Source organism: Bos indicus x Bos taurus, chromosome 26 (assembly GCF_003369695.1).
Source record: "Bos indicus x Bos taurus breed Angus x Brahman F1 hybrid chromosome 26, Bos_hybrid_MaternalHap_v2.0, whole genome shotgun sequence".
In the NCBI taxonomy this organism is placed as follows: domain Eukaryota; kingdom Metazoa; phylum Chordata; class Mammalia; order Artiodactyla; family Bovidae; genus Bos; species Bos indicus x Bos taurus.
The window spans coordinates 26,667,671-26,690,090 of NC_040101.1; the positions used below are offsets into that span (position 1 = coordinate 26,667,671).

The 22,420-nt window shown below is 45.0% G+C and overlaps 2 protein-coding genes across 3 annotated transcripts in view; one reads left to right on the forward strand and one right to left on the reverse strand.

The window, feature by feature from the left end:
- Window positions 1–2,587, forward strand: part of ITPRIP (inositol 1,4,5-trisphosphate receptor interacting protein) — a 33,317-nt gene extending 30,730 nt beyond the window's left edge. Inside the window, exon 4 of one of the 2 annotated variants that reach the window (XM_027528801.1) lies at window positions 1,089–2,587. The gene's annotated coding sequence lies outside the window, so the exon portion shown is untranslated. The remainder of the gene's footprint in view (window positions 1–1,088) is intronic. The other variant, XM_027528802.1, reaches the window with a different exon arrangement.
- Window positions 2,588–4,147: 1,560 nt separating this feature from the next.
- GSTO2 (glutathione S-transferase omega 2) lies at window positions 4,148–21,888 on the reverse strand. Its single transcript, XM_027529171.1, has 6 exons — window positions 21,461–21,888; window positions 21,072–21,180; window positions 19,023–19,245; window positions 17,980–18,081; window positions 6,934–7,040; window positions 4,148–5,529 (listed from the first exon to the last, which is right to left on the reverse strand). The coding sequence occupies exons 1-6, from the start codon at window positions 21,492–21,494 to the stop codon at window positions 5,370–5,372; spliced, it is 735 nt and encodes a 244-aa protein (XP_027384972.1). The 5' UTR covers window positions 21,495–21,888; the 3' UTR covers window positions 4,148–5,369.
- Between the last annotated feature and the right edge of the window lie 532 nt (window positions 21,889–22,420).

Here is a 22,420-nt window from a genome sequence, read left to right on the forward strand (position 1 = left end):
GTGGCACTAGTGGTAAAGAATTCACCTGCCAATGCAAGAGATTCAGGAGACATGGGTTTGATCCGCAGGTTGAGAAGATCCCCTTGGGCAGGACATAGCAATGCACTCCAAGGGGAGCCTTGCAGATCGGGGTCAAAAAAGAGTTGTACCCAACCAAGTGACTTAGCACACACACCCCTGCTAGCAGACATCTACCCTCCTTGCTTCCCAGCCCTCAGTCCTGCGCTGCTGGCGGAGGGGTGCCGCACTCAGTCTCCCCAGGGCAGGCAGCACAGAGCCTGCCTCAGTTGCTTGTCCTGCGTGGCTGACGGATGGGCCTGTGAATGGCTCTTTCCCACTGGCTCCAAGCCAGTGAGCTGACTGCTGCTCTCCCTTTGAGGAGGCTGTCTGCTACTAACAAAGTGGGCTGGGGGACTCTTGCTGCCCGTGAAGGCATTCTTGGTTGTGGTGGATCCTTGGGAGGAAATGATATGGCAGAGTAGCCCACAGTTGTTGCCTGGAGCACGTGATAATCATCCTTTCCGTTAACAACACGGTCCCAGCTGCTTTTGTGTTCCATGCAACATCCAAGCTGTCTGGTAGCTGGGCAGGCCTTGCAAACCCCTAACCCTCTCACCCGTGTAAGGTGGTAACATGCTCTAAGAGGGTAGAGAAGCAAGATTCTGAGTACTCCTCCATAACATGGGAGAGAGTATTTATTTTACCATCTTCAGCAACATGGAAAGATTCCAAGAGGCACGATATTAAAACTAGACTTTGGATGCACTGAATGGGAATGGGGGAAGGGAGCATTTGAGATTAAACCTACACACCCAAGTGAAAGTCGCTCAGTTGTGTCGGACTCTTTTCAACCCCATGTACTGTATAGTCCATGGAATTCTCCAGGCCAGAATACTGGAGTGGGTAGTCTTTCCCTTCTCCAGAGATATTCTCAACCCAGGGATTGAACCTAGGTCTCCCACATTGCAGGTGGATTCTTTACCAGCTGAGCCACATGGGAAGCCCAAGGATACTTGAGTGGGTAGCCTATCCCTTCTCCAGGGGATCTTCTCAACCCAGGAATCAAACCATGGTCTCCTGCATTGCAGGCGGATTCTTTACCAACTGAGCCATGAGGTAAGCCCCAAAGCCACCCGAAAACAACTCTAAACCATGGATCAAGCTGTGTGCAATCCTGTTCGGCGAAGTGTTGGGAGAATGAACTCAGAGTTCATGATTGACCATCCGCAGAAGCCTCACTCACCATGGTGTTAGGGTTGTTGTCCATTCACTGAGCATTTCCCTGGCAGATGCTAAGTCCTGACATGGATGATCCCATCATTCTTCAACAACCCTATGGAACAGGTCCTTAGTGGTCCCGTGTTACAGATAAGAAACTAAAGCTCAGAAAGCTGGAGCAACTTGCCCATGGAATTTAATGAGTGGCAGAGTGAGAATTGGAACCCATTCACACAGGCCCCTTCTTATCCTCTATGGTATACCACCTCTTTGCCCAAAGAAGAATTCTTATCTGAACTTTGCAAGAGAAAATCTAGTTGCAGAAAAGCACCAGGAGGCTGCTCTGAGGAAGATTCAAGAATGGAGGAAGCAGCATTTGCAAAGGCTCTAGAGGTCTGACAAGGCGGAGGCAAGCAAAATGTTGGTAAAGACCAGATGCTCAGCCTTCCGGGGACTCACAGATGTGAATGAAAGGGAAATGGGCGGGTGGGGGCTCCCGGGTGGGCCCAGTGCTCACTATGTGTGTGAGGGGAAGAAGGGGCTGAAGGCTAATCGGTGAGAAGCCCCTCGGGCTGGATGGTTGACTGTTTGTATAACTTTTGATAACAAACAGAACCAAGCTGACATAAACCACAGAGGAGCCTAAGGCAGAGCGGTGATGTCCCCTTCCATCAGGACCATTGACTCGGACAGAGGAGATGTGGACCAGGTGGTACACGAGGTGAGAACTTAAGGGAGAGAAACACCCCATCCCCACCCCGACCACCAAAGCTCCAACGTGGAGAAATGTGGAGGTACCTGAGGGGAGTCCCTGTGACAGTGAAGATGCTCCACCTTGGACTTGACTGTTTAGATTTAATCCACTCTAACCCAGCCACTCTGCTTGCTGTCCGCCATCAGAAAGGTTTAGAGCTAGAAGGAATCTCAAGTAACCCTTACTCAACATCCCCACCACCCACCCACCACCATAACCACGGCCAGCTATCCTGATCACTCCCCCTACACTGTGTCAGGATGTAACTGGACTCAGCCCAGATGGGCTTCTGTCCAGAACCGCGAAGAAAAGAAGTCCACATGACTCCTCTGATCATCAGCTCTGATATTAACATCGTCTATGACAATGAGGCTCTTTCAGTGTGGTGGTTTAAACTACTTTTTTCTAATTTGCTGGACATAGAGAACAGATTTCACCCTAAATCCACAGTTCAACATGCTTTTATAAGATATTCTTCAATTGTCAAAAGTGGTTCTCTCTGGGACATGGGATGATGCACAACCTCCTGTTTCTTTTTCACTGAAGTTTTTTTAACCCTGATGTATTATTTCTACCTCCCCTACCGCACCAATAAAATAAGTGGTTATTTTGAAAGCTCCTCATGGAGCCTTATTTTAATTGTCTCTTTTATCCAGGCTAAATGTGCCTAGTTTCATCCAGAGGTCGATAATTCGGATCCCTCTGTGGTCAGACAGATGACATAAAGGATTGAGAAGGAAGTCATGGAAGGCCCAACCTGCACACTTCCCATGGGCACTCTCCTCCATCCTTTATTTCCTGGTTCTCTAAGCTTTCTAAATTAGCACGTGGAGCCTCAGAAGAGAATATCTTTGGTTTTAGCCATCCAGCGACAGGCCTTTATTTGTTGTCTCAACAGCAGTCTTGGTCCCGTGCCAAATGCTGGCCAGCACACAGGATTTACACCTGCAAAGATGATCAGTCCCTGAGTCCCAGGAGAGCCACGGAAGCCGAGCAAGCATCTCAAGGAAATGTGACTCGCAGACCTCACTCTGCGTTGGCTCAGGTGCCATGGCAACAGAGCACCCCATCCTGAGCAGATGGCACAGCAGACTGCCTGGTCACGTGGTGCCTGCTCTGGCAGACTGGCTACCTCCCCGAGCTGGCTCACTCTGTCCAGCTGGCACGGAGTCACACTGGTAACTATTTACATGAGTCAAAATCCACCAGGCGGCAGCAGATGGCCAGGTCAGGATGAGACATGGGGAGTAATGGGCAGGTTTGGGCCGAGTCAGAGGCAGAAGTAGCACACAGCTCCTCCGTGGGCACTAACAAGTCTGAACATTGCTCCACATCGCTCCTGCCACTGCCTGGTCTCAGCGTGGCTAGAGGCTGGGAAAAGATCCCACGTGAACAAAGCAAATGATCACCGGCTGATCTTGAGACCCTGAGATAAAATGGTGTTGGCCAGGCCTGTCCCACTCCTAAGGCACCTGTCGTCACACCTGGCCATCCTCTGGGGCTCCTTATCATCTTTGGAGGAGGGCACATCTGGACAGAGCCCGCCAAGGTGCCATGCCTGCCCAATGGAAGCATTCCAATACATTGGTGTGGCTTCCCTGGAGAACAAATGAAAATTCCTTTAAAAACTAAAAATAAGAGTTACCATATGATCCTGCAATCCCACTCCTGGGCATATATCTGGGAAACATGAAAACTCTAATTCGAAAAGACACATGCACCCCAATATTCATAGCAGCACTATTTACAATAGCCAAGACATAGAAGAAACTTAAATGTGGACATTTAGAATAAAGAAGATGTGATATATATATATATATATATATATATATATATCACATGTTGTTTAGTTGCTAAGTGCTGTCTGACTCTTTGCAATGCCATGATTGTAGCCTGTCATGTTATTTTGTTATGTTAGATCTGTCCATGGGATTTCCAAGGTAAGAATACAGGAATGGGTTGCCATTTCCTTCTCCACGGGATCTTCCTGACCCAGGGATCGAACTCACGTCTCCAGCATTGGTAGATGGATTTTTTTACCACTGAGCCACCAAGGGAGAGTAATGAGTAATATTACTCAGCCATAAAAAGAATAAAATACTGCCATTTGCAGCACCATGAATGGACCTAGAGATTATCATACTAAGTGAAGTAAGTCAGACAGAGAAAGACAAATACTATATATCACTTATGTATAGAATTAAAAATGCAATACAAATGAACTTAGTTGCAAAAGAAAAAAAGACTCAGAGACATAGAAAACAAGCATGGTTACCAAAGGGGAAATGCGGGAGGGATAAATGAGGAGTATGGGCTTAGCAGATACACACTGCTAAACATAAAATAGATAAACCATAAGGACCCTCCTATATAATACAGGGAACTGTGTTCATTATCTTGTAATAATCTATAATGGAAAAGAATCTGAAAGAGAATCTGTATATGTAACTGAATCACGTTGGTGCATACCTGAAATGAACACAACATTGCAAATCAACTATACTTCGGTTTAAACAACCTTTTTTAAAAAGAGAAACCTTCCCACTACAAGGCAAGCAGCTCCAAAGCTCTAGGTGTAAAATCTCAACCAGGATCAGTGAAGAGATCAGGAGCTCTGGTGTCTTTGTCATCTTGGTCACTCACGTGGCCCAGGCTTGGTACACAACAGGCAGTCAGGGGCATGTGTTGGGGTGAATTGAAAGCATCTGTGACGCAAATCCAACAGAATGACCTTTGCCTGGGACCAGGTTTAGGGTATGTGTAATTTTTTAAGGCAGGATGTCGACTCTAGAACATTTTGTGAGCCATTCTGAGCGCCGAGAGCACCGGTGATATTCTGACGTCGTTAGTCCAGGGTGATCTGGGTGTTTCGTTTCCTGCTTTGGAATTCTTTCTGTCACAAGACCTCGGTGTCTCCCAGGCCCACAGCCAAAAAGCTGGAGCCAGAGAGAGACTCATGCACGCCCACAAGGACTGCAGCTCTCATCTGCCAAATGGAGAGTATGTGGACTTGAAGCGCTTTCTTCCTTCTCATCTCTCTCACCAGGAGGATATGCAGGGTACCAATCTGTAGTGACAGCATCAGCGATGGGGCGGCCTTGAACCTCAGCATCAGCATCGGCACCAATAACCTGGAGGTCAAACTGGGGCAAAGGTCATCAAGCTGGGAGGCACACGGTCTCCCTAAACATCTCTGGATGTTAACACTGAGATTTCTAGAGAATGATTAGATGCTACGGGCTACAGGAGTCATAAAATGATTATCAGAAATGATTCTGTCTCCATGTTTATTTGGAACCTTAAAGAAAATGAAGAGAGACTGACTGCCCCACCAAAAGAAGTGCAGAATCACGACAGGCTTGGGAATTCTGGGTGGTGAAGGGGTGGACTGCAAGGCTCAGCAACTTAGCCCGTAGTCAAAGGCACCGGGGTTGTTCTGAAAATAGAGATTCAAGAAGCCCAAGAAGGTGTTCTTATCTGTGAGAAGAGAACAGACTGTGGGATCCTGCTTCATGGCTGCAATCCAGAGCCGGAGCGCAGGGGTGTGGTTCACACAGCTGCAGGACAGGAGAGAAGCGTTAGCCGGTCTGAAGGTGAAGGGGGACGCAAGTCACTTTTTAGACTACAAGCTACAACGGACGAGTTTATTGGGGCAACAGAGCTATCTTAGTTACCTTCCTATCAACTGAGCACAGTCACTTACTGGAGGAAAATCTGACTTGAAATGGCTATGTGTCTTTAGAATCACCAAAGTTGTTGTTTTTAACCCTGCAGTTAAAACACTTGTGGACTGAGTGCTCTGGGGAAATAAGGTATCTGTTTTTTACTGTTTACCAACAAAAAGATGCATTCTTCAGTCATTCTCAGATTTTACTTTTGGGGGATTGAAAAAAAAAGTTTTCAAAAACACATTTTTAAAGAAATGAGTAAAACAATCATGAAACCTTGAAATAATGGAGCTGACTGGGCCCTTTCAGGGACTGATCAGGACGTGTAGGTCTCGGATCTGTAGTGACTTGCCCAGACAGTAAACTTGTTAATGGAAAATCCAGGAGGAGAAGGTTCCTAATGTGTGGTTCAGCTCTGTCCCCAGAGGAGACAGGTTTTGGCAAGGTTTATGTTCTGACATGGTTTAAAATATCCAAGTCTGTGACATCTGACCTGCCCTAAGTGAGGAGCTTATAAGATGAATCCTGGATAAACGCAAGCATGTGCATTATAAAAGTCTAGATGCAGTTCCACCTCAGCAGGACGGCATTCCCCAACACCAGAATAGTCCGGCACCCGCCATGTGACTGGCTGGTGTGAGAGCAGAGCCAGCTCAAGTTCAGGTTCTCCTGTGAGTGTCGTGGGAACAAAGCACATGTCTGTCCGGGGCCCCTGTGTGGTCTCCCTGAGTCTACAGGGCAATTTCTTCTACTTTATCCCTATACTCGTGTGGTGTATATGGCTGGCCTTTTTGTTTCTCTGATATCAAGCATATATTACTTTAAAATCATTTGTTTTTTAAGGGTATGCCTATCTGGAGAAAGATTCCTCCAGTAACTAAGGTGCCCTGTAAGGGATGTGAGGTCCACAGGGTGACACGGCAGGACCAGGCAGAGGGCCACCGACGGAGCTGCAGACAAGCCACCAAAACCCTGTGACTGAGACCGTCCACCTGCTTCTACACTCACCCCCAGCTATGCTGGATGCATGGTGAGGACAGCCAGCGGCTCTGAAACACTGGGGAGGCTCTGGGATGCAGTCTTAGCAGCAGCAACATGGATAAAATGTGTGTCCGCAGTTAGTGGCACAAGAGCACAGGTGCATTTTGAACAAAGAAGCACACAGTTTAAAGCTCTACGTTCCACATTCACGTGAAACATGTCCAGAGGAGGACAGATGGCACAAAGATCATTTGAAGCACTGCTACCCAGTGCGACCCTCGGAATCTATGACCATACAGCTTAATGTCTTACTCGGCTATTCCATATACTTCCAGCCGCTCAAACCAGGGCCAAAAGAGGTAATCAATCATGGATATACAATCTCCGCCAAAGAAGACGGTGTTCTGATAGCCAAGAATCTGGAAGTTTAAACAGAGCAAAAGCAAGTTAATTAACCCATCTGCTAATGTATTTATAGGCACTAAATACAAATATCAAATTAAGTCCCAAAGAAGGAGACCCAAGGCTTGGCGTCGTCTTCCATTTGGTTAGGTGAATGCTTCTACCCTTTTTCTGAGGTTTCTTCCATTTCCTTTAGGGTCTGTTGTCCAGGCCACACTTAGCCCCGCCCTCCTTTCAACCCTGGAGTATCCCAGCGGCTCATCTGATTGGAGGATTTGGAAGAACAACCCGCCTCTCTCAGCCTAGAACAGGCTACCCCCTGTTCTAAGCTTTCTAGGGCTCAGCCCCTGGAGAGGGGCCCTGCCTCTGACCAGCACTGCCCATTACTGGGAGGGAGGGGCCACATAAGGAACCTCACTTGTTGTGGTCGTGCCCCCCCCATTCTCCAGGATCCAGTTTATCTGTAATAAAGGGGATACCATAGCCTCCACATGTCTTCCTCTTTAGCCTTATTTTTCAGCCAATTCAAAACTAAGGCAAGGAAGAGCAGGGCTATCTGATGGGCTCTCTCAAATCCCAATACTGTCTTTCTACCATATTTTCCTTTTTTATTTGAGCTTTTTGAACTTCATATGTGTTGGCCACTCAACATTATCAAATTTTTGCATTAAAACAAAAGTTCTCATTCCCAAATGGGACAAATCAACACAGATAGATGAACCATCAAGAAAACAAACTCTTGACAGAGAGCTAGCCAAAGACATTGGTGGCGGGGGAGTGGGGGACGGGGAGGTACTTGAAAATTTAAAAGGCAATAGTATTTAGCAGAGGTTATTGTTGGGCCAGTTCTTCCCATTGAGAAAAGTATGATGCCAATTATCTAGTTAAGTCAAACAAAAGACTCTTTGGACTGACATAATCCAAATGTCATAACTGGACTCTCATAATGGACTGACATAATCATAATCAATTATATACTTCCCTGTAGCAAAATATCTAGATCCCTATATCCTTTATCTAGATTCCTATATCCTTTATCTGGACTTCCCAGGTGGTGCTAGTGGTAAAGAATCCACCTGCCAATGCAGAAGATGAAAGAGACGTGATTTCGATCCCTGAGTCAGGAATATCCCCTGGAGTAGGGAATGGCACGAAGAAGGCAATGGCAATCCACTCCAGTACTCTTGCCTGGAAAATCCCATAGATGGAGGAGCCTGGTGGGCTGCAGTCCATGGGGTCGCTAGGAGTCGGACACGACTGAGTGACTTCACTTTCACTTTTCACTTTCATGCATTGGAGAAGGAAATGGCAACCCACTCCAGCATTCTTGCCTGGAAAATCCCAGGGATGGGGGAGCCTGGTGGGCTGCCGTCTATGGGGTCGCACAGAGTTGGACACGACTGAAGCGACTTAGCAGCAGCAGCAGCAGCAGCAGGGAATGGCAACCCACTTCAGTATTCCTGCCTGGACAGAGGAGCCTAGAGTGCTGAAGTCCATGGGCCACAAAGAGTTAGACACGACTGAGCAACTGAGCACGTCCTTTACCTAGATTTCAAACTTCCTATCTCTCAGGCTTGATTCTTCATCCTTCAGGCCAGCTTGTTGCTTCTATGAGGTAGTCTAGGGGTGGAGTTAAGAATGAACTCTAGGGCTGGCAGATCTGGTCCTCTCCTGGGTTCCGCCTCTCATTCAACATGAAACCCAGACAATTTACTCACCTTCTCCTCCAAGCCTCAGTGCTCTCATTTGTATAATGGTGGTAATGTTATTGCCCACCTTAGAGGTTACGGTAAGGAATGATGGAATCATGCCCAATAAGTGTGAGCTCTCTTGATGAAAAATCACAGAAACCTCTAGAGGTTACATCTACAGAAAGTAAATCCTTCGCCACCACCCTTTTCAGAAGAGAAAGCAAATATTGGTACCCTAATGTCTATGTCTTCATTATCTCCTGGCATGGCATAGAGGAGTTCCCCTGGCTAAGCTGAAATAATGCTGCTGCTGCTGCTGCTGCTGCTAAGTCACTTCAGTCATGTCCGACTCTGTGCGACCCCAGAGATGGCAGCCCACCAGGCTCCCCGTCCCTGGGATTCTCCAAGCAAGAACACTGGAGTGGGTTGCCACTGCCTTCTCTTTGGATCGCTGCTGCTGCTAAGTCACTTCAGTCCTGTCCGACTCTGTGCGACCCCGTAGATGGCAGCCCACCAGGCTCCCCGTCCCTGGGATTCTCCAAGCAAGAACACTGGAGTGGGTTGCCACTTCCTTCTCCAATGCATGAAAGTGAAAAGGGAAAGTGAAGTCATGTCTGACTCTTAGCGACCCCATGGATTGCAGCCCGCTGTTTGAAGAAGATGGTACTGAAACGGCAGAGCCTGGCCAATGAAAATTTAAAAGAGGCTATTTTCAATCATATGTAGTAAGACCTGATTTACAAGGAAGAGGAACCATCCAGTTTTCATGAATTCCAGAAAGCCCTAACCCTTCTTTATATTCAGGATCAGATAATAATTACCCAAACATTTATCACTGGCTTTGAAACGTATATGTCCAGCTTATTATTGGCCTTCATGGCACAAATCAGAACTGAATCTGAACTGACTGACTCTGGAACTTTTATATAACTCTTCTGCTTTACAGAGCAGAGATGCTCTTGAGAAAGTCCTTATCAAAACAGACCATATATGGGTATTTATTAGAACCCATGATAAGTCTTTTGTTAAGGTGATGAAAATATTTTGAAAATGAATAATTGCTTAGTAATTGATGTTTATTTAGTATATTTTAAAACCTTTCATTTACTCAAAGTTAGAGTATGTCTTTGAATACATATCATCATTTGGATGCAATGAATTTTTAACAGAATGGTACACTTATTCATTCAGACATTAGGAACCATCGAAACTGTTTTACTTCTATTTATCAAGGAAGTCTGTCCTCTGTTTTTTAGGAATATCTTTGTAAAACTACCCTCAGCCGTGTAAACACTCATAGGGACTTCCCTGGCTGTCCAGTGATTAGATTCTGCACTTCCACTGTAAGGGGCATGGGTTCAATCCCTGGTCAGGGAACTTAAGATCCTGCATGCCAATGCAGTGTAGTCAAAAAAAAAAAAAAGCCATTCATAATGTAATTCAACCTTTATCAAGGTATTCATTACAATAAAAAGTCAAGACAAGTATATGGATGAGACTGATGTCTTCTGCCAGCCTCTCCCCTGCCCCTGTGATACATTTACACATTCCCTCAGACTTTCTTAAATCCAAGTGTGACATCAAAATTCCTTGGAGTTCTTGATACAGGTGCAGATTCTTGAGCCCTGCCTCAAACAGGCATTTCTCCACCAGATTTCATACAAAGCAAGTCTAAACGTCCCAGTAGAAAAGCAGTCTTCCTATAAACCAAAGTGCCAGCTTCTCTATAGACACATCACAGTGACCCAGGGGCACATTCTGGCTAGGCCTCTTTGGAAGCTCATTACCATCTTTAGGACCTTCAATAGGAGAGCTCCCTTCTCCGCAAACCTGAGACATTCCAGACATGTACAAAGACTTGTTCCCTGAGAATCACAAAACTTCAGTACTGGAAGGGCCCCTGGATTCATCTAGCATAACTCCCCTTCCATTTTTCCATTTATTTATACCATGCTCACTAGACAAAGGATTGGAGGTGCATTGTATAAAAATGTGTACACTAAAATATTAAATATGAAAAATCATGCTAAGAAAGGCAAAAATAAAAGAACATAAGGTCAAAATAAGGAAGGAAAATGGTCTCGAGATATCAAGCCAAGGCTCCTGCAGAGTTCCTTAATAAATAAAGCTTTGAATTTGACTTGAGTTTCCTGGCAATTCAGAGAGGAAAGCATGCTAGTGAGCTGATTCTTGTCTCCTGTGTGGAAGACACTCTTGCTTAGAAAGAAGGAAACTCTGTCCCAGGGAAGTAAGAGGGCTCTCTGGTTCGTGCCAGAGCCAAGACAAAGACACCATTCTCCTAAGTCCCAGCCTAGTGTCAACCCTGTGTCAACGTCAAATATGTATGTATGAGGACTGTAATCACAGAGGCTTTCCCAAGTCTCTTGTGAATTCTTTGTCTGTTCCTTAAATTTAAGTATCAGCAACAAGCTCAGAATCAGCAAACCCCGAAACCCTCTTTCCTTCTGCCAAGGACCGGCCCAGCTTTGAGAGTCCCTGTGAGGACTCCCCCCACCCCCGCCTCACAATCTTCCTCTTTCTCCTTCTCTCTCAGTCAGGCAACTAACTGATGGAGAGGTGAGATACAATCATGGCAAAAGAGCTTTTCAAAATTCTCTCCTTCCTGTCTCATTCCATGGATAAGACGGTCTTCAGGAAACTTGACTTAAAATAGTTCTTCCGTATTCTCAGTTTAAACTAAGTCCCTTTTGTGGTTGTTCTTCAGTCCCTCAGTCGTGTCCAATTGCTTGCGACCCCGTGGACTACAGCATGCCAGGCTTCCCTGTACTTCACTATCTCCTGGAGTTTGTTCAAACTAATGTCCACTGAGTCGATGATGCCACCTAACCATCTCATCCTCTCGCCACCTTCTCCTCTTGCCCTCAATCTTTCCCAGCATCAGAGTCTTTTCCAATGAGTCGGCCCTTTGCATCAGGTAGCCGAAGTATTGGAGCTTCAGCATCAGTCCTTCCGATGGATATTCAGGGCTGATTTCCTTTAGAATTAACTGGTTTTATGTCTTGGGACTCTCAAGAGTCTTCAGCACCACAGTTCTAAAGCATCAATTCTTTGGCACTCAGTCTTCTTTATGGTCCAACTCCCACATCTTGACAAATTTAGGACAGTCAGAAGTAAAATAATATGACAGTGTTAATTTCCTATGTCTTATCTTTCCTAAATGATCTGTCATCAGAACAGGAAGCTGCAGCTTTGCCTCCACCCACTGAGCAGTGGCTATGCTAATAGCCAATGTGTTTAAAAAAAAAAACAACTCTGTTTTGTGGTATTTCTGTCACCTGCCTGTCACATATAGTGATATTGGTCATTCTTAATGTTGAATAACTTTTCTCACAATGGACTCTCTCATTCTCAGAAATACTGCCCTTCAAGATGGCCTTCTTAGAAAAGATACTTTCCACCAAGGCCCTAGGCCACACATGGCCTGGGGAAGAAACTGAGCCTCTAGCTTCAAGCCCTAGGATTTCCTTAATGTATTAACACATCTTCCATTCAGATTAAGATGTGAGCTATTTCAGGAAAAAGCCATTTGACGTTCTGGAATAGTAGAAAACGTTATTTTTTAAATTTCTCTGTTCTCCAGTTCACTGAAAAATGACTACAGATCCTTCTCTTGGTTCTGGATGTGACTCGGAAAAAGGAATGAGCATGCAAATGAAGAGGGAGAGACTGGTTGGTGACACCTGAGTACGCTGTTTTCACCCCTGAACTTGAACCCTGAAGGGCCGCTTATCTGCCTCGAAGGCCTCTCGGGCTCCCCCAGGCGGACAAAAAGAGGTTCCCGCTAGAGCGCACGTAGAAGGAAGAAGCGCGCTGGGCTCCCCCGCGTGGCCATCGTGGTGAGGCGCACTGGCCAAGGCTCCCCAGCTAGGACGTTCACCAAGGAGGAAAAGGAAATCTGCAAAATTTTTTGTGAGGGACAAGATTATAAAGAGAAGCCCAGACTTCCTCAAACCAGACATCCTAAGAATCATCAGTCTACAGTCTTGGGCGCTCAAGTGCAGCGTCAATAACTGCACTTGTGGTCTTAATGCACCACCTGCCCTGCACACAAGAGAAGTCTCCTGGCTCTAACCAGGACAGCATGCTGGCTCTGGCCTGGCTGGAGGAGGAAGGAAGCGGTTTTTCTTGATGGAAACAGTTCTTATGAAGCAGAACCAGTCCCCTCCTATAAAATACACAAAGCCACCTGCTGTTACATCAGCAATGCAGACCCTAACCAGAAGCAGAAATACTCAATCCACTCCAGGGCAGATATCTTTTGAGTTCGTACAAGATAAGGGAAGATTCTCAAGATTTCAAATTTCAGGTGTCTGCTCCACTGACATACTATAGCTGAGGCTGAGCTAATGAAGATTAACGGATTCTCCTTAAAACAAACCAAGGATACAGAACAAACTTAGAGTATACATAAAACCCACTTCTCTGGAAAGAAGCCTGAGAAGCAGGGTCTGTGCCAAACACACCCCTCCTGCTGGTCACCACTTACAACCAGGAGTTTCCTGTGAAGATTCAGAATGCAACCTGTCAACATTTGGCCACCCTGAAAATTCTATCCTGGAATCCCTTTCATAGGTTTAATTCTTTTTGTTGCAATATATTTGTAAGATAATAGTGGAGGGAAGCTAGTGGGACAAGGCTTGACAAGTCAAATATCTTTAAAGTGATGGGTGGTAGATGAAAATATAAAAGCATTTTATCAAATTTCTGAAGGGGGAAAGGATTTCCTATGTACAAAAGCAGTGGAAGAAATCACAACAGGAAAGATCACACAATATTTTTAATGTTAAATTTCTATATGTACAAAGACGACAAAAACTTAAAACAATGTATCTTAAAAGCAGGCCAATGTCCTTTACATATAAAGAACTCTTAAAAAAATTAACAAGGAAAATCAGGAAGATCTTGACAAACAGATGGGTAGCAGACCATCTGCACAAATAAAACACAAAGAAATGGAATACTTTGGGGAAAACATACCATCTCACTATCAAAGAAATATACATTAAAGCAACTATGAGAAACTACTGTTTCTCAAGACAGGCAAGTATCTTTTTAAATGAAATCTCCCAACAGTGAAAAGGGATTGGTTCAAAGGGCATTTTGACACTCAGAGGGTAGGGGGTATACAGCACAAGTCTTGGGGGAAGCAATTTAGCAACATCCAGCTCTAGCTTCTAAAATGGTCATACCCTTTGATCTGGTAATTCTGTTCCTGGAAGTCTGGCCTAAGGACATATTTTAAAACAGAGAAAGGGCTTTTTATGCAAAGGAGCTGCTGTTTCTGGGAGGCATCATTAATAATGATAAGCAACTGAAACAATCTAAATAACCCTAATGAGTGTGCTGGATACATAATTCTGGCTTATGCATATGGCAAATTATGCAGAATGAAAAGTTATTTTTTTCCATCTTTAATAATTACACATATAATAGAGAAAAATATTCTCATTATTAAAAAAAAGATTCAAACACAGAAAGCAGTATAGAAGGCAAAGGCTCTCCTTTCCTATCCTTGCTCTGAACCACTCTTCTTTCCCACCCCCAGGCTAATCCCCTTCCAGTAGTAGGCACCAGCCAAGTCTGATTTGAGTCTCTCCAGACATTTTTCTAGGAGTTTATTTACATTTGTGCATATAATCTCAGATATGCAGATGATAACACCATCCTAATGGCAGAAAGTGAAGATGAACTAAAGAGCCTCTTGATGAAGGTGAAAAAAGAGAGTGGAAAAGCTGGTTTAAAATTCAACATTAAAAAACTAAGATCATGGCATCCAGTCCCATGACTTCATGGCAAATAGATGGGGGGAAAATGGAAACGGTGACAGACTTTATTTTCTTGGGCCCCGAAATTACTGTGGATGGTGACTGCAGCCATGAACTTAAAAGATGTTTGCTCCTTGGAGGAAACGTTATGACAAACCTAGATAGCATATTAAAAAGCAGAGACATCACTTTGGTGACAAAGGTCCGTCTAGTCAAAGCTATGGTTTTTCCAGTATTCATGTACGGATGTGAGTTGGAACATAAAGAAGGCTGAGCACTGAAGAATTGATGCTTTAGAAATGTGGTGCTGGAGAAGACTCTTGAGAGTCCCTTGGACAGCAAGGAAATAAAACCAGTCAATCTTAAAAGAACTCAACCCTGAATATTCACTGGAAGGATGGTGCCAAAGCTCCAAAACTTTGGTCACCTGATGCGAAGTGCCGACTCATTGGAAAAGACCCTGATGCTGGGAAAGACTGAAGGCAGGAGGAGAAGAGGGTGACAGAGAATGAGATGGTTGGATGGCATCACTGACTTAATGGACATGAGTTTGAGCAAACTCAGGGAGATAGTGAAGGACAGCCTCTGCAGTCCATGGGGTCGCAAAGAGTCGGACACAACTAAGCAATTGAACAACAGAAAAATGTATCTCAAAGACCTATAAAAATAACATGGAAAAATGAGGTTATATAACAAGCACAAATAAACCTTCAATTTTGATGATACTTGTTTGAAAGAAAAATGTAAAAGTCAAACGGCATTTATTTAAAAAGAAGAAAACGTTAGAGTATAAGGCTGCCAACTTAAACTGACCTGTTTGCTTGTGGGTAACATGGACCATTATACACTGGTCTCTTGAGTTGCTTATCACTCAAGACAGTCCATAGATATTTAAAATATTTTCAACTCACAGAAAATCCTGATTGTACAAAACCATGGAGAAAAAATTGTACACATCATCTCTATAATAGAGAGAAAACATCTCTATTAGAATTATTCTGACAAGTTTCAATTTCACTAGAATCTCCTAGAGTCAATATACTGGTATTGAGAGGAATGTATCAAATAATTCAAGCTCAGTGGGCATCTTTCAGATTCTGATATTACCTATGTTGTACTTACAATTCCTACTAACATTCTATGGGACAAAACCCAATTCAAATCTGGAACAATATTGCATATTCAGTGGTCCTTAATTAGCCCTGGCTAGCACCCCACTCCAGTACTTAGCAGCAGCAGCAGCCCTTAACTAGCCAGAATTTCACTGATGCTACTTATTACATCTGAGAGGGTCATTGGCAAGATTAAATAAGAGGAGTATGCAAAGCAACTTTAGCATCATGCCCAGCACGAAAATACAGGCTCACTTCCCTGGAAGAACCCAAACTAAGAAGCTGTGCCTCCATTGTAATATTATACATGTACTTAGCAATCTGTAATTTTCAAAGTTCATCCATCATTCAAATGCAGAGTAGGAAAGAGATGGGTCAACCTATGTTTTCAACTATCTTTGAATTTAAAAGATTTTGTTTCAAGGTTCCTTTCCCTGGCCAAGCATTTAACTTGTAAGAAGGTAACCAGACATGATAAAATCAGTTCAGCTAATCTTTGAAAATAAAGACCATAAAAATTCTCCATGGGCAACAGCTATCAAACTTCTTTTTCAAAGCAAGGTCCCCCTCCCTCTTCAAATTCAAGCTTATTAGATGTCTTGTTAAACACAGTGTCGAAACCAGGGCTGGTCTGGCTGAAGCAGGCTCTAAAACCACCAGCAGACCTCCTCTCACTGGGCCGTCCCTCTGCAAAACTTGTGAACACACCTTTTAAAAGACCCTTTCTTTCTATGAATGTGGAAACGAAGGCACAGAGAGGTCCAGAACTTTGATGAAGGTTCTGGAATCCCATAAAGCCAAGCCCAGGAGCCAAGACTCTTTCTACCTCACCCTACTTGCCTCCTCAGAGTTAAGACCGCAGTCTGAGTTCTCAGGACCAAAGGCTGACACTTCTTACACATGATGCTGAATCCATAAATGCTGAAACTATATAAATCTAAGACAGGCAGCTGTAACTGTAAATAAATTTAACAGCTTCCACTTCACAAAGGTCATATGGAAGAATATTAGTAATCAGCCTTCTTCTAAGGGGATAAAAATAGCATTCCCTGGCTGCCAAAGAATCACAACCCACCCATAGGGGAATTTATCAGTTTCTAGAACAAAGATAATGGAGAAGGCAATGGCACCCCACTCTAGTACTCTTGCCTGGAAAATCCCATGGACGGAGGAGCCTGGTGGGCTGCCGTCCATGGGGTCGCACAGAGTCAGACAGGACTGAAGTGACTTAGCAGCAGCAGTAAAACAAAGATAAAGGAAGTCAAAGGACCACCTTCCAGACTATAAGAGAGTTACAGGGTAAATAGCCCTATTACTGCTAGACACATGGAGGATCTGGTAACAAAGATTACCCATAGACACTCCCCCCTTCTTCCTCTTCTTCTTCTTTTTTTTTTTAACATTTATTTATTTGGCTGCTCAGGTCTTGGTTGTGGCATGTGAGATATTTTTAGCTGTGGCATGTGGGACCTAGTTCTCTGACCAGGGATAGAACCTGAGCCCTCTGTATTGGGAGCATGGAGTTTTAGCCCCTGGACCACCAGGGAAGTTTTCCCCCTTCTTTCTTAATTACAGAACTCTGATATATGCAAGGTGGTCCCAGCTAAGAGATTAAATTTCCCAACTTCCCCTGCAGATACTTATAACTCAATGACTACGTTCTGGCCAATGAAACTTAAGTAATCATTGGACAGAACTTCTAGGCTTGTGTGTGTGTGTGTGAAAGAATAAATCCTTATAAGTTTTTAAATCAATGCTATGCTATGCTAAGTCACTTCAGTCGTGTCCGACTCTGTGCGACCCCATAGACGGCAGCCCACCAGGCTCCCCCATCCCTGGGATTCTCCAGGCAAGAACACTGGAGTGGGTTGCCATTTCCTTCTCCAGTGCATGAAAGTGAAAAGTGAAAGTGAAGTCGCTCAGCCGTGTCGGACTTCTAGCGACCCCATGGACTGCAGCCCACCAGGCTCCTCCATCCATGGGATTTTCCAGGCAAGAGTACTGGAGTGGGGTGCCATTGCCTTCAATACTAGAAGCCAAACACAATCCCTAACCAATATTGACCCTGGACTCCTAAGCAGAAGCTACAGAATCCGTGCAGAGATAGGTCAGGAATGTGGTGATTCTGGGACAGGAACAAGTTCATCACATGCCCTCCCCTACCCCTAGGCATATTTTCAAGAAAAATTCCAGAGGAGGTCAGTGGAGCGCAAGTACCTACAAGTTAGATGACCAGTAGTTGAACTTATCAAAGTCTGACAGGAGAAGTATATAAGTCTGTGAAAGCGGAGGGTGTCAGGGTGACCAGGGTGTGGACCTGCATCACTTTATCCACCACATCTGGCCAGGAGAGGGCCCCGTTTTTACCTCTTCCAGGTTGCAGAACTCCTGACGCAGGGCCAGCTTCAGATCACCGCAGTCTCTCCCGCATCTCAATGCTACCAGACACTCCTTGGTCAAATGTGGGACCTGATCGGAGGACACAGGTTCTGAGCAGAGAAGTCCGAGGGCACTCCGTGCTCCTGCTCTGCCTGACAGTGCAGCCAGAGCTCTGTCACTCTGTCAACAGTGCCACCTGATGGCCATCTCAATGGTTTCAGGAATCCACTTGTCACAGCACTCTGGTAAACAAGGTGCTTTAAAGGGGGCTCTCTGGTACGCCTTACTTGTTCAGCTATTTCCATACTGTACAATCTTAGGTGGGGCATTTTCCTTCTTTAAGCCTCGGTGTTCTCATCTGAAGAATGGACACAAGAATAGTACCCACCTTAAAGGGTGGGACCTGATGAGGGCAGTGATGGGGATCAAACAGATTAACGTTTATAAAATAGTTAGAACCGTGCTTGGCACATGGCTAGGGCTCAGTAGACATCAGTCACTAATATCATTGAGTCATTTTTGTTTCTTTAAAAAAAAAAGCTATCATAAAATTTCTCCATCACATTCTCTCCCAATATCAACAGCTGTCTCCTTTTCTCTCTTCTTCACATTTCCTGGGCAGTCGGCACTCCTGTTCCCCATAAAGGGCAATCTCCTTCTGTGCATTACCTTTTTCACACCCCGATATTTTTTTCACCTGAGACCTTGGAAATAGCTCCTTCAAAGTATTACTAGTTTTCTACTCTTTCAATATTCCTTGTCTCAAGTTACACAGTCATAACTATGCCATAATCATAACTCTTGAGACTGTTCGTTCCACTGGAAAAGTAGTTATTGGCAAAGACTTTAACCTTTAATATCAGAGGTCACAGCTTTACTATAATTCCACACGAGTTATCCTCCTAAGACACACACAGGTATTAAATCAATTTCACCAATGATTTGACTTTTAAAATGGACTGGAGTTTGAGAAAGACATACAAAGTAAAATAGAGTGTTAAGTGTTTTTGTTTTTCTTTAAATGGATATACCTTATAGAATAGCTCCAATAACATCTTTTGGCGAGCTCGCTCGTAAGGGTCATACGGGTACAGCTTCCTTCCAGGGTAAGCGTCATCCAGGTACTCACAAGCGATGACAGACTCATAGATCAGTTGACATTTGCTGTTCTCCAGGACAGGAATTTGGCCAAAAGGATGCTTTGTAAAGTACCACTCAGGCTTGTTTCTCAGGTTAATGTTGATAACTTCATGTCTTATAAAGCAAAGGGAAAACAGGACAGAACAAAAATGAGAGGATTAGGCAGACACTCATCTTTTTTTTTTTTTTCCCCTGAAGTGCACAAAGACCCTCTGTAAGATCTTCGTGTCTAGACCAGGGATCAAACCTGTGCCCCATGCAGCGCAAGTACAGAGTCTTAACCACTGGATTGCCAGGGAAATCCCCAGACACTCATCTTGAAAGCAGAAACAATCAATCTATAAAATTAAAATTTGCAACAAGGTTTTTAAATTGAGGTTTGTACAAAGAAAAATACATAACAACATCATTCTTCAACAGTAGGATGTGTTCAATGTTTTTTATGCCTTATTGCATTCACTCTCCATGATTCCCATGAGATAAACTAGGGAATCATGATGAGGTGCAAACAAAGGAAGGCAAAGAAATCATTTAACACATCCCTTCTGAGAGATAAGGCTCCTTGTGGTTCAATCCCTTGCCCAATATTACCCACCAGGAAGTAGCAGAGCCAAGATGGAAGGCCAGGCAGTCTGACTCAGAGCTCACAAGCTTAACCACGGCACCACAGATTTTAGTACATTTTAAAGTTTGAAAGTACAAATCTGATATCTGGAGACATTTTTTGTTTGCCACAACTGGAGGGAGGGGGATTCTACTGGCACCTAATGGGCAGAGGCCAGGGACGCTGCAAGATATCCAACAACACACAGAACAGCTCCTCCCCCCTCACCAAACACACAAAGCCAGGAATCATCTGCCCCAAATGTCAGCAGTGCCAAGGGTGAGAAACTCTGCCCTAAAGAAGGACTTCCATCAATTCTCAAGCTGCCACTTCATCACTGTGGGTAAAACATCAATCTGTTGTTATTTTTCTTTTTTATTTAAAAAAGTAAACTTTGGGCCAACTAGAATTGAGCAAGAGGGAATAACCTGGAAAAAGCCATAGACACTCCACAGAGCAGAATTATATAATTTTTTTTTAAAGTCTCTGTAACAGTCTCTGCGTCTCTATAACACAAAACTCCAAAGTCATCCCCTAATGATACACACTGGAGGCTGAAGTAACACTTTAGCTTTGAGCTGGCTCCCTGCAGCCTCCCCCGTTCCAGTAAAGTTGCTCTGCCTTCAAAATCCAGACCTGCTTTGCAGGAGCTCGTCTTGCAAAATTACTTCTATGACCAGTGTGCCCCCATTTTTCAGGTGTGTGGGAAACCTCTTGATAGCAGTCCTTTCTATTTCTTTGTTTGAAACTATTTGTTCTTTCATTCAAAACGTAGTTTTAAGTGCCTATTATTGGCCAGGTTCTCTTCTAGCCCATGAATAAGAAAAAGTCCCTGCCTTCAAGAACATACATTTGTGTGTGTGTGTGTGTGAGAGAGAGAGACAGTGTGTGTGAGTGTGTGTGTGAGTACAGGTGTGTGGGTGTTGGGGGAGGGGCAATGGAAGTGAGTCTGGGGAGTGTGGAGGAAAAACAGATAAGTAAGGAAACGTTGTTAGTGCAATAAAGGGAACAGAACTAACCTGAATATAGCTGGGGTGGGGTCTGGGCTGCATTTCATAGAGCTGTCAGAGAAGGCCTCAGTAGCCTCCGCGGTCCGCTCTTTCACAAACTTTAGGGAAGAAACCCAGCTCACCAGAGCATCATTCAGTTTACTCCGAGTGGTCCTAACAGTTTCCTGCAGAGACCTGATTCTGCATTTCAGGATGGCCCACTCAAGAACCCACCTGCCCTCTGCTAACCGTTTATTGACTTCGTCTCAGAAGAAAGTGACAGACAGCCTGTGACACCTAAGCGGGGACCCCCGGATGGTGAACCTATGGGGCCTCCCACCGCTCACCTGATGCCTTTGGCCCGGAGGACCAGGCGCGTCCTGTGCGCGTAGGGACAGAACCTCATGCTGTAGAGGCGGATTACGCCTTCAGGGACCGGCCCTGGGGGGATGCTCCCTGCGGGTGGAGGGGGGACGGGGACGCGGATTAGCTCTGTGTGGAGAGGGGCTCACTCGCCTTCCCAGGACCCCACGAGGGCCGCGGTCCTCCGCCTCCCGGGCCCCAGAGAGGACACCTTTTTTTTTTTTTTCCCTGCACGTGTCTTTTTTGCGGAGGAACCGCGATCCTCCTCGCCGCTGCGCTGATCGGCGAGCCAAGGACCGGCAACCGCCTCTCCAGAGCCAACATCCAGCCAGCCGGCACCCCCAGCCCGCGGACAACTGTCAAGAGGACTCACCTTTCCCCAAGGTCCTGGTCGCGTCGTCAGTCATGCTCTCCCGGCGTCTGCGCAACGACCAACGCTCACAGTCTTTGCCGTGAGGCTTGCTGCCGCCGGCGCAGGGTCCAAGGACGGCAACGTTCCGGCGCGCCCCGCTGGCTCCAAATGCAACTTTGGAGCAACAGGGCCGTGTCGGGGTGGTAGGGAAGTGATCCAGGACGGCAGCTAAGATAATTCAACCTGAGGAGACAGAGCCCCAGATTCAGAAGCCAGTGTAGCAGGAGTGGGAAAAACAAACAAACCTGAAAAGTACCCCTTGCTTTGAACTCACAACATCCTGCGCGGTCTTTTCTCTGCATCAAGAATCTGTGAAGAACAGGCATGTGAATTTCACTTACTCCAAGGGAGTTTAATACAAACTGACCAGGGTGACACTAACGTTTTCTTTCTCATTCTAAGCCCTCCCTCCTGTCCATACTCTGTACATGAGTGTACTTTATCTTAAAATAAGGCCAAGGATTTCCCTGGTGGCTCAGTGGGACAGGACTTGGATCTCTGATCAGGGAAGATCCCATATACCCAGAAGCAACTGAGCTCATGTGCCACAACTATTAAGCCTGTGCCATAGAGCCTGGGAACCACAACTACTGAGTCCATGTGCCCTAGAGCCTGTGCTTGGCAAGGAGAGGCCGCATCGATGAGAAGCCCAGGTACAGCAAATAAAGAGTAACCCCCTGCTTGCCATCTATGCAGCAATGAAGACCCAGCCTAAATAAATTATAAAATAAGGCCAAACTTTTTCATTATCTAGCAGATAAGAAGAAAAACTTAGTGTTAAGATCTTGCATGACCCTAAAGTGTCCCCTTTAATTTTATGTCCTCACTACTCTAGTTCCAGCCTTATTTATGAGATTTTACTCAAGTTGTGAAAAACTGGTAATGAATAGGAAACCAGATATCTAGAGGCAGAGACAAATC

Coding starts and splice junctions, on each gene's coding strand:
- GSTO2 (XM_027529171.1), bottom strand. CDS start 21,494: ATGACTGACGACGCGACCAGGACCTTGGGGAAAG. Junction 18,082..19,022: donor TATTGGAGCTATTCTATAAG/GTATATCCATTT, acceptor TCCTCCGATCAG/GTCCCACATTTGACCAAGGA. Junction 5,530..6,933: donor GAAGTATATGGAATAGCCGA/GTAAGACATTAA, acceptor CCTGTCCTGCAG/CTGTGTGAACCACACCCCTG.